General features: G+C 50.6%; 8 protein-coding genes across 8 annotated transcripts; 4 read left to right on the forward strand and 4 right to left on the reverse strand.

Annotated features, from left to right (window-relative positions):
* Positions 1 to 4: 4 nt before the first annotated feature.
* Positions 5 to 290, reverse strand: APUU_70174A (uncharacterized protein; the record flags this gene model as incomplete). Its single annotated transcript, XM_041695018.1, has 2 exons — positions 5 to 184; positions 249 to 290. The coding sequence occupies 2 exons, from the start codon at positions 288 to 290 to the stop codon at positions 5 to 7; spliced, it is 222 nt and encodes a 73-aa protein (XP_041560790.1).
* Positions 291 to 593: 303 nt separating this feature from the next.
* On the forward strand, positions 594 to 1,598 carry APUU_70175S (saccharopine dehydrogenase family protein; the record flags this gene model as incomplete). Its single annotated transcript, XM_041695019.1, has 1 exon — positions 594 to 1,598. One exon carries the CDS (start codon positions 594 to 596, stop codon positions 1,596 to 1,598), a length of 1,005 nt encoding a protein of 334 aa, XP_041560791.1.
* Positions 1,599 to 1,983: 385 nt separating this feature from the next.
* APUU_70176A (uncharacterized protein) lies at positions 1,984 to 3,124 on the reverse strand (the record flags this gene model as incomplete). The annotated part of the gene is made up of 3 exons (XM_041695020.1): positions 1,984 to 2,291; positions 2,357 to 2,824; positions 2,875 to 3,124. 3 exons carry the CDS (start codon positions 3,122 to 3,124, stop codon positions 1,984 to 1,986), a joined length of 1,026 nt encoding a protein of 341 aa, XP_041560792.1.
* Positions 3,125 to 3,773: 649 nt separating this feature from the next.
* Positions 3,774 to 4,985, forward strand: APUU_70177S (isocitrate lyase/PEP mutase family protein; the record flags this gene model as incomplete). Its single annotated transcript, XM_041695021.1, has 6 exons — positions 3,774 to 3,914; positions 3,971 to 4,248; positions 4,312 to 4,438; positions 4,502 to 4,603; positions 4,657 to 4,731; positions 4,785 to 4,985. The coding sequence occupies 6 exons, from the start codon at positions 3,774 to 3,776 to the stop codon at positions 4,983 to 4,985; spliced, it is 924 nt and encodes a 307-aa protein (XP_041560793.1).
* Positions 4,986 to 5,011: 26 nt separating this feature from the next.
* APUU_70178A (cytochrome P450) lies at positions 5,012 to 6,886 on the reverse strand (the record flags this gene model as incomplete). Its single annotated transcript, XM_041695022.1, has 8 exons — positions 5,012 to 5,198; positions 5,254 to 5,429; positions 5,486 to 5,872; positions 5,926 to 6,146; positions 6,197 to 6,387; positions 6,444 to 6,594; positions 6,643 to 6,787; positions 6,836 to 6,886. The coding sequence occupies 8 exons, from the start codon at positions 6,884 to 6,886 to the stop codon at positions 5,012 to 5,014; spliced, it is 1,509 nt and encodes a 502-aa protein (XP_041560794.1).
* An 822-nt stretch (positions 6,887 to 7,708) lies between these two features.
* On the forward strand, positions 7,709 to 8,512 carry APUU_70179S (uncharacterized protein; the record flags this gene model as incomplete). The annotated part of the gene is made up of 2 exons (XM_041695023.1): positions 7,709 to 7,763; positions 7,812 to 8,512. 2 exons carry the CDS (start codon positions 7,709 to 7,711, stop codon positions 8,510 to 8,512), a joined length of 756 nt encoding a protein of 251 aa, XP_041560795.1.
* A 166-nt stretch (positions 8,513 to 8,678) lies between these two features.
* Positions 8,679 to 9,779, reverse strand: APUU_70180A (TauD/TfdA family dioxygenase; the record flags this gene model as incomplete). The annotated part of the gene is made up of 1 exon (XM_041695025.1): positions 8,679 to 9,779. The coding sequence occupies one exon, from the start codon at positions 9,777 to 9,779 to the stop codon at positions 8,679 to 8,681; it is 1,101 nt and encodes a 366-aa protein (XP_041560796.1).
* A 627-nt stretch (positions 9,780 to 10,406) lies between these two features.
* On the forward strand, positions 10,407 to 12,279 carry APUU_70181S (nucleobase cation symporter-1 family protein; the record flags this gene model as incomplete). Its single annotated transcript, XM_041695026.1, has 4 exons — positions 10,407 to 10,536; positions 10,582 to 10,685; positions 10,740 to 11,540; positions 11,593 to 12,279. 4 exons carry the CDS (start codon positions 10,407 to 10,409, stop codon positions 12,277 to 12,279), a joined length of 1,722 nt encoding a protein of 573 aa, XP_041560797.1.
* Between the last annotated feature and the right edge of the window lie 244 nt (positions 12,280 to 12,523).

Here is a 12,523-nt window from a genome sequence, read left to right on the forward strand (position 1 = left end):
GCCCTTAAGGAATTGCGGCACCCTCTACCGCACGAGTTAAAGACGGTTGATTTGTTATGTCTGCTTCGAGGATCAGTGCATTGAATCCATCTGACTCCATGCGCTTCTCAACCGCAGCTTTGTTTCTGGCAAGACCAAGCACGGTATTTTCTGGGCTTTGGGCCAGTCTTTTCATTAATGCGTACTTTGAACGCAATATCAATATCAATATCGATATAGTGAAAGGGCCTTTGGAGCAGTGGACTTACACCTAGGCCGCGTCCCACACCGGTAACTAGATACACAGGCATCTTGGAATGGGATATAGTTTTGATTGTGTTGGAATATGTTCGTGTTGGTCTATATGCTGCGACTCCTAGGGGTCTTATATTCCGAAGATTCAAGACTACCGCAAGTGATTCATAATCAATGCTGACGGATCATATCAAATAGTGTAGTTAGGGTTGTTGACATGGAACCCCGGGGTCAGCCGCGTTCTCGGAGCCCGGAGTTCCTGGTTGTATCCACCTTGACAAGCGATTATGAACACTATAAAGAAAGTAATCAGAGATAATATCCACAAGATCAGAGCATTTATGATTGTTAAGTGAAATATGGCGCCATTGATCATTTACGGCGCAACAGGATACACTGGTCGACTGGCCAGTGAGAATGCCAAAGGCCTCAATCTGGACTTCTCGATTGCAGGCAGAACAAACCAGAAGCTCCGAATGTTGGCATCTTCACTTGATGTCCCCTATTCGGTTTTCGATGTGAACAGCCCTGGTCCGATCGACTCCGCATTGAGAGATGCCTCTGTTCTGCTCAATTGCGCCGGACCGTTTATGCGCACAGCCAAACCGCTCATGGAGGCATGCATACGAAATAACGTGCACTACCTCGATATTTCCGCAGAGCTGGAGAGCTACCAACAAGTATACAGCCTGGACGAAGACGCAAAGAATGCCCAAGTCATGCTTCTACCCGGCTGCGGCGGGAGCGTTGCAATGCTAGGTTGCCTGGCGGCTCATGCTGTCGAGGCTATCCAGAGTCCCATCACAATCGACATCGCCTTACACGTCGCCGGTACCATGTCCCGCGGCTCAGCAATTAGTGCAGCCGAGAACATCACAGGGGAGTGCCTCCAGGTTGTCAATAGCACATTCGCGCCAAAGGATGCGGGCGAAACCAGAGAATTCAATTTCGACGATGGCACCGGATATGTCACTCCGTTTCCGGTGACATTGCCAGATCTTCTTACCCTGCAGCTGTCTGCGAATGCCCCCAACATCAGAACATACGTTCACGCCAGCGGTGCCAGCTTCCCAACCGGGGATCTTCAGTCATTGCGTCTGGGCCCAACGGAGGCCGAGAGGGAAGCATCGCCATATAGCGCAGCGGTCACCGTCACGTCCGAAGACGACATTCCGCGAACTGCCGTCCTCCACACAGTAAATGGATATACCTTCACAGCGATGGCGTCCGTACAGGCTGCAAGGCGAGTCCTAGATCATCAGGTCATGCTCAAGGTCGGCTTTCAGACGCCTGTCCAGGTATTCGGTAAACGGTTTATTCATTCTGTGCCAGGATCTGAGATTCGGGGACCCTATCCTAAATGAGAATATCATATGACGTTCCCGCTACGTATCTAGCTATAGGGCCTGTTGACAATTTGCGTAAGATAATGAAACAATCAAAACGCACCTGCTGCTGTTATCACCGGGTGCCGCTTGGGTATTCATATTTCGCGCAAACCGGAAAGCAAGGACACAGGGATCCTGAGATGACCTGATTGCCACACAATAGCTTCTCCCTTCATGAAGATCACATTAGACATAGCTTGAAGGATAGACCACCTCAGTGTTGACTGGTTCCTTAAACATATCCAGCCTCTAGGTTGATTTCTACTCAATCGTGCAACTTCCGTGAAGAGAGGAATTTGGTTAGATTTAGCCAATCTCTTCAATCAACATGTGGGCTTGAAGTACGTGCACACGCCATTCTTCAAAGCAAAAAGCAGGTCTGTAGAAAGTTCTGCAGCATGGAATCCTCGCTGGTGAACCCTGGTTGACCAACGTCCTTTAAGATCTCCTCTGCCCGATTGACCTCGCCCTCGGCGCTCGAGAGATAACTGCCCCGCAGACGCTGGTCGTCGCCCTTGACAAGTTCCGGTCGGATTGAACGGACCTTCTGGCGAAGATCATCCCAAGTCAAATGCTTATGGTATGCAAAGATCCGTTCATTGGAAAGAGAGGATTTGGCAGTTGCAGCGACCAGGAGCCGCGCCGTATCCTCCACGTCACATAGGAAACCTTGGATGAATGTATGATTAGATTTCAATGTCTTTGGACTGTCGCAGGCATCAATCAGGGCTTACCCAGAGGCATAGGAACAGAGTCCCAATCGCCAGCCAAGGCCTCTTTCAGCATTTGGTTCGACGATGTCGCGCCGTTTAGACCACGACCAAAGTTCCCGTCTGGGACGACGCAGTTCGCGACAAACGAGGGCCTGTGCTCGGCGATCCAAGACCAGAAGGCTATCTCTGCAACGGTCCTGCCGGCACTGTATACATCTAGGAGCCACTCGAAGGAGTCATGCCTCGGCCCACAAGAAGTCTCCAGGAGGCAATCCCAGTTATACATCCTAGCCGTGAGACGGCGAGGTATACCGTCATATCCGGTGGCCTCCACAGCTTTCGAACTAGAGCTCAGCACATAACGTTGGACTCCTGCTTTGGCTGCAGCTTCTAGAGTGTTAATCGTGGATCTGACGATTGGACCGACAACCATTGCGGGATCAGGATGGAAGTTGACTGGCGTCGAGGCGTAAATAACTCCCGCGGCTCCTGGATTGCCATTTAGTTCACAGCCCTAGGCTTTGAGACTCATAATTCACCTTTGAAGGCTTCGTCGAACGCGCCCTTCTCCTCAAAGTCGACCACGGAGACCAGTTCGAATTGTCCAGGCCACTTTTCATCAAACAGATTATGCATCCAAGCCGAATGCTGAATTACATCTCTGACGGTTCCTCTGACCTTATACCCAGCCTGCAAAAGCTTCTCGCATGTCTCTAAGCCGATGAGTCCATTTCCACCGACGACAACAACAACGGAGCCAATTGGAATTGCACGGTCCTTTATCAGCATTTTAGCTAATAATCTAATGATATGGAAAGTAAAACGTGTTTCTGGAGGAGACTTGAGCCGTTTCTGCTTGACGGGGTCGGCGTTATTATACCTCGATGGGATTGCGCCTATGAGACATATCGGGAATACGAAGATGATGAACTTTGCGCCTTATTGAACTCATTTCTAAGCAGCTTCATCATCCGATACTTGATGATGCAAGGGTGTCGAGGACACGGAACCCCGAGTACCGCAAGGTCAATCATAATCTCACTTATTGGTAATCATCATCACATGCAACCAACGAAGCAATAATAATGGTACTCTAGCACAGAAGGAGAGCACCAAGAGTTGCCAGCATTATTTGGTATGGATGGGGCTGCCGTTGAAATTCCTCCCAGATATTTGCAAACATCCGGGCGCTGAGATATGGAGAAGAGAGCAGGCACTTTTCCACATAGATCTAGACCCGCCATTCTAGCTATACCTATCAAGCTAGCATCAAGTACCGGTAAATGCGCGGGCAGAAGTAGGGTCCGATGTTGTAGTCGGAGGCTCCGGTTGAAGACTCCCAGGGTCCCGGAACCACCGATATACCACATTATACGCCTTTTATTTACTTCATTTCCATGCAGCCAGTCACCTTCTCAAATCTACTTCCAAGATCAACATGCCAGACACAGAGCAATACATGAAACCCGCAACGCGGCTCCGCAAGCTCCTCTCCCAACCAGGTGTCTGCATCCAAGCCCCAGGAGTATACGATGGTCTTTGCGCACGTTTAGCCATCGAGCAAGGATTCAAGGTGATGGTAAGTCTGAACCTACCAAACCGATACCAATCACGATAAGTGGTTAACAACAACAGTACCAAGGCGGGTCCATGACAACAGCCGCACGCCTCGGCCGCGCCGACCTAGCATTCGCATCGCTTAACGACTTTGCGCAGAACGCACAGATGATTGCGAATATCGACCCCCGGATCCCGCTTATCGCTGATGCGGACGTTGGGTTCGGGGCGCCGCCGAATATCGCGCGCATGGTGCAGACGTATGACTCTTGTGGGGTGGCCGGGTTCCATATTGAGGATCAGGTTGCGAATAAGCGGTGTGGGCATTTGGAAGGGAAGGAGGTTGTTGATATAGAGTGGGTTGCTGCAAGATTAATTTGATAGCTATCTTTGTTTTAGGGTAGGGCTGATATGTGCAGGACGTGGAGGACGAGAATCCTCGCGTGTGTTATTGGAAGGGACTCTATCTACGGGGGCAGTGATATTGTGATTATTGCCAGGACGGATTCTCTATCGGTTGAGGGATATGATGCCGCGATTCAAAGAGTATGTTCGATCTCAGTGTATGACGATGCTGTGTACCTGGACTTACATGCCATTCTATCACAGCTCCTCGCAGCCCGCGAATGCGGTGCAGATATGGGTTTCCTGGAAGCAATCGAGACGGAAGAACAGATTAAAAATGCTGTCAAAGCCCTCTCTCCAATGCCGGTAAGCCCCAGTGTAGCACATTATTATACTCCTTCCAGCTAACAAGCTCTTAGCTCATGGTGAACTTGGTCTCTAATGGCAAGACTCCCTGGTTTTCACCCTCTCAGCTCGGTGAATGGGGCGTCAAGGTCAGTATTAGCCATCCAACCCAGAAACACAGTCCTAATGCATCTACAAATAGCTCGCAATATACCCCGGCGCCGCAGGAAAGTCCGTGCTGCACACCATCCGCCGCGCGTACAAGTATCTCATGGAGACTGGCAAAGACGATGCAGAGGCACAGGGCCTTGATCCGAAAGGATTCTTCGATGTTATGGGATTGCAGCGAGATATTGAAATCGATCGTCTTGCGGGGGGTGCGTCGTTTGCTAATGGGGCGTGAAGTTCAAAATAGTATTAAATATTCTTTTACTTGTCTAGATTCCTCTCTGAGAGATACACATGTAAAGGGCTAGTAGGCACCGCACTGACCCATTCTCGACGCGATGGTAGAATAGCTTCGCAATCGACACTCACCATGGTGGGATCCGCGGGTTGGATGTGATATCTCCTGAGTATTTGAGAGACAGATAGATAAAGCTCTAGATACGCGAAGCTGATGATTACCAATATTAGCCGGTGGATGCAGCGATAGAAAAAGATGTACGTACTGGATACCAACGCAAGAGCTCGCACCCTTCGAAAACGGAACATAGTACTCATTCCGCAGTACAGACAACTGATCATTGTCATCGCGGTCTAGCCATCTTCCTGGCCGGTAACGTTCAGGATCAGGGAATGCGGTTTCATCCCGGAGATACCAAATCGGTGAGCTGGAGATCATAGTCTGGAGCAACCAAGTCAGTATAAGCAACGTCTTCGATATGAAACAGTCATCCGTACACCTTGAGGCACTTGAATACCTCCAAGCACAGCTCCGCCTTTGGGTACAATTCTCGGTAGCATCGCCGCGGCAGAACCTGTCCATCGAACGCCCTCCTTAACGCAGGCGACTAGGCTGGGAATTGATTCGAGGGCAGACATATCCGTCGGCCATTGCGCAGATTCCAGGTCTGCAACAAGGCTGTTCTTAAATGACTGGTTCAACGAAAGTGCCCACAAAATATGGGCCAGTGTAGAAGAGGTGGTGTCAGTTCCCGGTCCTAGCATCTCCTTGGCCTCAGATAAGGCGCATTGTTCCGGGATTCTGATGCCCGCCATAACCTTTAAGAACGACATGCTGGAAGCATTCTCAGTGTCAAGAGTAGCTTTTAGTTGATCATTTGCCCACTGTTGATGTTTGTTAGAAAGAGAGTACTTAAGGGGTTTTAGAAGTGAATTACACAGTCGAATCGGTTCTGGCTCTCAAGAGGAACGAGCCCCCGGCCAGTCAGCTTGAATAGCACAGTTGACATCAGAACAGTAACCTTGACTAGAGAAGGAAAGTTGGTGTACAGTGGCATTTTGGAGGATTGCAGATCGTTCTGTTTGACGATCTGGAGCTCCTCGCCAGTAACCGCCAAAGAGTCTATGGCACCAATGGCGTTCCCAAAGGCAAACCTCGCTGGTCCATAATTAGATCATGACCTGGGAGGTGGTTAAGCGATTACTCACAGATGATATCAGCCTCCAAAGCGCGACAGGTGGGCACCAAGTCGATTGGGACACCCTTGGCCCTCAATGACTGGCATAGCGCGTTGAAATGAGAGATCTCCTCTAACATCATCGGTGTTAGAGCGGGTACCCTGCTCCTATTGAAAAGCAAGCCCATATGCCGACGACGAAGCGCGTGCTCTTTATTGTCACTATTAGGCCAGTATTGTTAACCTCTTAAACCAAATCTAAGGAGCAAGTAACCCACGTAATCGAAAATAAAGCCGGGTGGCCATCCTGCACAAACTGGCCATATACTCGGGGATCCTTAACGAAAGCGCTTGCCGGCTTATGGACTTTGTTGTAGATATCTATCCCATAGAACGATACCTCACTGGGTCCGATACGGACTAAAGGGCCTTGACAGGGTTAGTCAGGTAACCAGGATTTGCCTGCGGCGGACATACCAAGCTTTCGGTGCAGCTCTGGCAGGGCCAGTGTTATCTGCCCGCGATATTCCGTAGGAAACTCCCATAGTAAGCGGGAAACCGGTGCAAGAATACTCGCACTGGGAATATGGGACAGTGGGGAGAAAAAATGCGCATAAATTACCTGTTCAATGGTTAGACGGTTGTCTTGGTCAGAAGAATTTGGACACACCCTAACTATAAACGCTGTGAGAACAATCCCGCCTAAAAGCAGCAAAGCCATGGTAGCCAGAGAAGTATTGAAGAAGGACTGCACTGTGATTTCGGAGAGTTCATGTCCCCTACCTTTGTACTGACCGACACGTGTAGTGACGAAAAGTCATAATTAGCAACATTTCTCCAATCTTGCGCCATTGATCATTACGGCTGGTTTACTGCACTATTGGAAATGCGAATATCTGAGGATTATATTTTCCCATATAATGGTTATTGAAAGGTCGGCCCACACATATACAAGGCCAATTGGACCTATCTAGTCATATAATCAGCCCCATTGACGATGTTGGACCCCGGCATCCCCCTGCTTCCCAAAGCGGTAATACCACGTTTACGTCGGGTCAGACACGACCACGGGTGTTGACTTGGGCACCTTCCAATTGGTATGATGGCACAAGGCGGAGCACTGAGAAAACTAAAACGGACCTCTTCTATTCTTTAACTATAACTATTGCGTTCTTACAATGGAATTAACGATTACGGACCAAAGTGTTTACCATTGGCTAGATATCTACCCTAATTCACCAGGGACATGGACTATCAGTTTTTCGCTATAATCCTGGACATCTCTCCTGTCACAGCCGGCCTGAGTTGGTGAAACACATGCACATGACCTCAGCATGAGCCTCTGTACTACACAAAGCCATCCTTATATCTCTAAATACCTCAGCAACCATGGGCACTGTTATGTACACTATCTAGCTGACTAAGTACCGTATAGCATAAAGCTGGTATAGCTACCCCGCCCATAAGCAAGACAACACCACCAACTTCTTGATTGATCTGGATTCCACAGCAGCTGCAGTTCATCAAATTAAATCTCTTCGAAATGCCTGTACCGCAGGCAGAAATCGTTGATGGGGTCAAGACCTTCATCCCACTCGGTACAAATATACCCCCCATGTCAAGAGCACTACTAACAAGTATCTCAGAGAACAATCCTGAAATCCTCAAACTCCTCTGTGAGAATCTGCACATCTCACCAGGTCTCAACTTCCATGACATCATCTCAACCGCCCCAGAATTCCTCCAAGAGTGCCATTTCCAACCCTGTCACGCCCTTATTGTCCTCGCGCAGAACCCTATATATGAAGCCGCGCGCTCTCAAGTCGAGCTAACTATACCAGAGTATAAAGGCTCCGGCCCCACTGAGCCAGTCGTATGGATGAAGCAGACCATCGGCCACGCTTGCGGGCTGATGGCTCTCCTCCACATTGTCTTCAGCCTGCATGGCGGTCGATATGTACTTCCCAACACCGAACTATCCGCACTCCGGCAACAGGCTATTCCTCTTGCACCCGAGGAGAGAGCGCAGTTACTGTATGACTCCGGTTTCCTGGAAGAGGCGCATATGGATGCGGCATCGCGTGGGTCTTCAAGGGCCCCCTCACCTCGGGATGATAATCATCACCATTTCTTGGCCTTTGTGCAGAAGGATCGGGAAGTCTGGGAGTTGAACGGAGGGATGAATGGGCCTTTATTCCGGGGGGTACTCGGTCAAGGGGAGGATCTCTTGAGTGAGCGAGGGCTGGAGCTTACTGCCAAAGATTTCTTGGTTGCGGCTGAACAGACTGGATGCAGTGAGATGAGTATCGTCGCAGTCACTGGCGATGACCATTTCGCACAGACTTGACTGTGAAACGCAGCTGAGGGGCTCGCTGTTACATTATTATGATTGTGGCTAAGCCGTGAGAAGCATATCGGAGCAGGGAAAAGCGTTGATACTGTAGTAAATACAATGCTACATATAGTCCATCCCGGAACTGACAGCAGCTTCGTTTAAATTGAGAATGACCATATCACATGTTGAATGTCTTCAGTGACATGCCCATGGTCTCAGCCTGCCGTCTCTCGTATCTCAGGAAAGCCTCTGTTATGGCACTTCCCCGAACACCACCACGAACCGCCCCAGCCCTAACATCACCCCAATACTCAGCCCACTCAGCCGGCAAGGGCTGCGAGCTGGGGATAGAGAGCCACAGGCGCATGAGATGACGCTTCTCATCAGGGACGTCGTAATCCTCGAACGGCGTGCGCGAATGCAACGTCACAAAGCTATTCAACAACTGCATATCACCCCTCTCCAACTCCATAGAGTAGCAATACTCATCACTCGGCATGATACTATCCATCAAATCCAGAGCCTCCACCTGCATCGCCGTAAGTCGCGGAACCTCACCCTCAGGAAAATCCCGCTGCGCAGCAACAATATTCTTGCGGTTCGTCCTCGCACAGAAACACCCCCCACACCTCCCCATAAGCGGACACCGATAGTAAGGCGGCTGCGCCGGATCCTGCGCATTCTGATAACTATGGAACCAGGCATCCGACTCCAGAACAGGGATCAGATCCGGCCGGAGCTCCGCCACACGCTCACGAAGCGCAATGCTACTCGTGACCTTTGACGTGCCCCCGGACCTCGCAGTGCGTCGACACAACAGCGCAACCACATCCGCTGAGTCCTGGTGGAAATCCAACCCCGCGTTTGTGTTGTATCCACGCCCGCCCTTGACCTTGTAACTGCCCCCCGCGTCGCGCACGTCGTTGATCACCTCGCTGGCGCGGTTCTGGGTGCGTCCGACGCCCATGTACAGCCCCATCCCCCAGTATGCAACGCGCATGTCAGCCTCTGTCCACTCGTCTACGGGGAAGCCTTTCACCAGGCACATGCCCCAGCGGTCTAGGGTGGTTGCGATTGCGCGCGAGAGTGCGTTTTTGGAACCTTCTGGCAGTGGGTAGTCGGCTTGTGTCATGTCGAGGAGGTCCTTGGGGTGTGTCTTTGCGTAGGCGAGGGCCTGCCGGAAGCCTGAGACTTCTTCTGGTGTGAGACGCAGGATCCATGAGTTGTCGCGCTGGACGTCTGATGTTTTCCAGGCTTTGGGGCCGGTTCCGATGGACATTTTGACGTCAATGGAATGATAGGGGGTTGCGATTTAATGTAGATCTGGAATAAAGCTTCGGCGGCAATGTCAGTGTATATTTGTTGGATATTGGGTGGTCTGAGCAGAGCCTGTCGTTTGCCGTATTTAATAACGATTCCATGCCAGCTAAACCTCTATATGGTCCATCTCCAGCATCCTTGACGCACCGTACCGCCATACTACTCATCGGAGGGTCCGTACAGTCCATCTGGGAAAATAGACTTTCGACCCCCCGCATTTCATTTTATCCTTGTCGTCGGAGGCTCCGGTACCAAGCCCCTAAGGAATTTGGAGAAGGCATATCAGCTCCACCCTTATCTACCCCTTGACAAAGAAGGATCATCCAGTTTCTGGGTGGACCGATGGAGATGTCTGTATTACTGTTCTCTTATCGTGTTTGGCTCGTTGGTTCTGGAGAAAGCACATACTCCAGTAAGATAGTTCAATGCAAGCCAGTTCTAATCTCTGAACTTACGGTGCGCTGCGGAATCCAGACAGAACTGATAGCAGATTGATTTATATATTCGATTGTTTTTCAACTGGCCCAACTCCTGGAAATCGTGTTTGAGATTTCCACTCGTGTTGACTATAGAAGCTCTACATACAATGACCTGGCTTAGACGGGTCAGGGAGACGCTCTCCTCTCCGAGGGTTTTGGCGAAGAGACTCGAGATGAAGGAAGTGGATGGGGAGAACAAGGCGGATTACAACGAGGACCTGCTCCCAACAGAGCCAGGTAAGTCTCCTGTGCAAGTCTAAACAGTCTACTGATATACAACAGAACGACGGTCGTGGCGATGGGTACACTTTTTTACATACTACCTAACGACGTCCTTTTCGCCTACAAGCTACAATCTTGGTGCGTCTCTGGCCACCATTGGCCTGGTAGGTGTCTTCACATATTTACCTGGTGGGGTGCTGGGTGCTAATGGGATTTAGCGATGGTGGCATACGCTCATTGCTTCAGCAATCGCCTCCTTATTTCTATCCATCGTCGTATTCCTCAACTCCCGCGGTGCAACTCGATACCATATCGGATTTCCCGTTATCGCACGTTCATCTGGAGGGCCGCGGGGTGCCAAATTCTTTATCTTCATCCGGGGCGCTGTAGCAACGATCTTCTTCTCGACAAACCTGTACTACGGCGGAATGCTCATGGCCATTGTCCTTCGATGTATCTTCGGCACAGCATGGGATAACATCCCAAACCATCTTCCAGCTGACGCTGGAATCACCAGTGCAAATCTGCTAGCATTCTTCATCTACTGGTTTTTCCAAATGGCCCTCATGTTCGTGCACCCAATTGTCCTGCGCCATATCTTCGTCATCAAGGCGTTCTACTGCACAACCGCCCTGTTCGTGGTACTAGGCTGGGCCATCCACCAAAACAACGGCTCCCTGGGCAGTTTCCATTTCGATGGACAGGTCATTCTTTCCGGATCACAGCTCGTCTGGCCCATGATCTCTGCTATCAACTCCATTTGCGCTGCGCTGTGCCCGATACTGATCAACCAGCCCGATATCGCGCGGTATGCGCAGAAACCATCTCAAGCGACCTGGTCCCAAACACTGGGAATCTTCATCAGCAAAATCCTGATCATGTTCCTCAGCGCCGGCACAACCAGTGCGGCGCAGGGGTTTCTGGGTACTTCCTACTGGAATGTGTGGGATCTCTACGATGCGATTTTAACGAAATACTGGGGCCCCGGTGCTCGTGCTGGTATCTTCTTCGCATGCTTCGTGAGTCACCCTCATTACCCGAATCCATGTTTTCGCTACTAACCAAATGCAGGGCATGGTCCTTGCCATCCTGGCCACCAACGCAGGCACAAATTCGCTCCCAGCAGGCGCCGACATGAGCGGGCTCCTACCGCGGTATATAAACATCGTGCGCGGGCAGATCATCTGCGGTCTTCTCGGTCCACTTTTCTTCCCATGGAAGATCATCGCCAATGCGTCAAGTTTCCTAACCTTCTTATCATCTTATACGGTCTTTCTCATGCCCATCTGCGGTATCATGGTGGTGGACTACTGGCTCATCCGCCGCGGGAATCTACACATGCCATCGCTGTACAGCCGGGAACCAGGGACCCCCTATGTCTACTGGAGGGGCTGGAATCTGCGGGCGATTGCGGCGTGGGTGGCGGGTACTGCGTTTGTAATCCATGGGGTTGCGGGGGAGTTGGATCCGCGGTTGACGGGGCAGGCGAGTAAGAATATGTACAAGATTGGGTTTCTGCTTAGTTTTGTTGTGGGTTCGGTGGTTTATTTTACTGGGTGTCTGCTGTTTCCTGTGCCTGTGTACCCGATCAACAAGGAGGGCACGCCAGCCACTTGGGAGTATATGGCTGATTCCGAAGGTTTCTTTGCTGGTGAAACACGCGATACGATCAGACTGGGCACTGGAGTTGTCATGGGTGTGAAGCTTGATGGTGAGGGCCAGGGAGAGATTGGACGTACAAAGAAAGAAATCGTTTAGTTAGTTGCCTGGTCTAAGATATCTGCTTTGCTTGAACAGGTCACTATGCGTAATAGAATACTAGTAATACCCCGTAACTCAGGCGATCCAGTCAATATCTGCCCATAGAGTTGGAGTATCTTCAGTCCTCGGCTCTTCGGCAATTGTGCAGATCTGGAGACAGCGATAGATAGCTCGTCTAGTGCAATGACTACCGTGCTTAATCATCTGGCGCCCGGACCCACCTGGCGCCCGATTTCTATAC

The sequence above is a fragment of the Aspergillus puulaauensis genome, chromosome 7 (genome assembly GCF_016861865.1).
Source record: "Aspergillus puulaauensis MK2 DNA, chromosome 7, nearly complete sequence".
NCBI lineage: Eukaryota > Fungi > Ascomycota > Eurotiomycetes > Eurotiales > Aspergillaceae > Aspergillus > Aspergillus puulaauensis.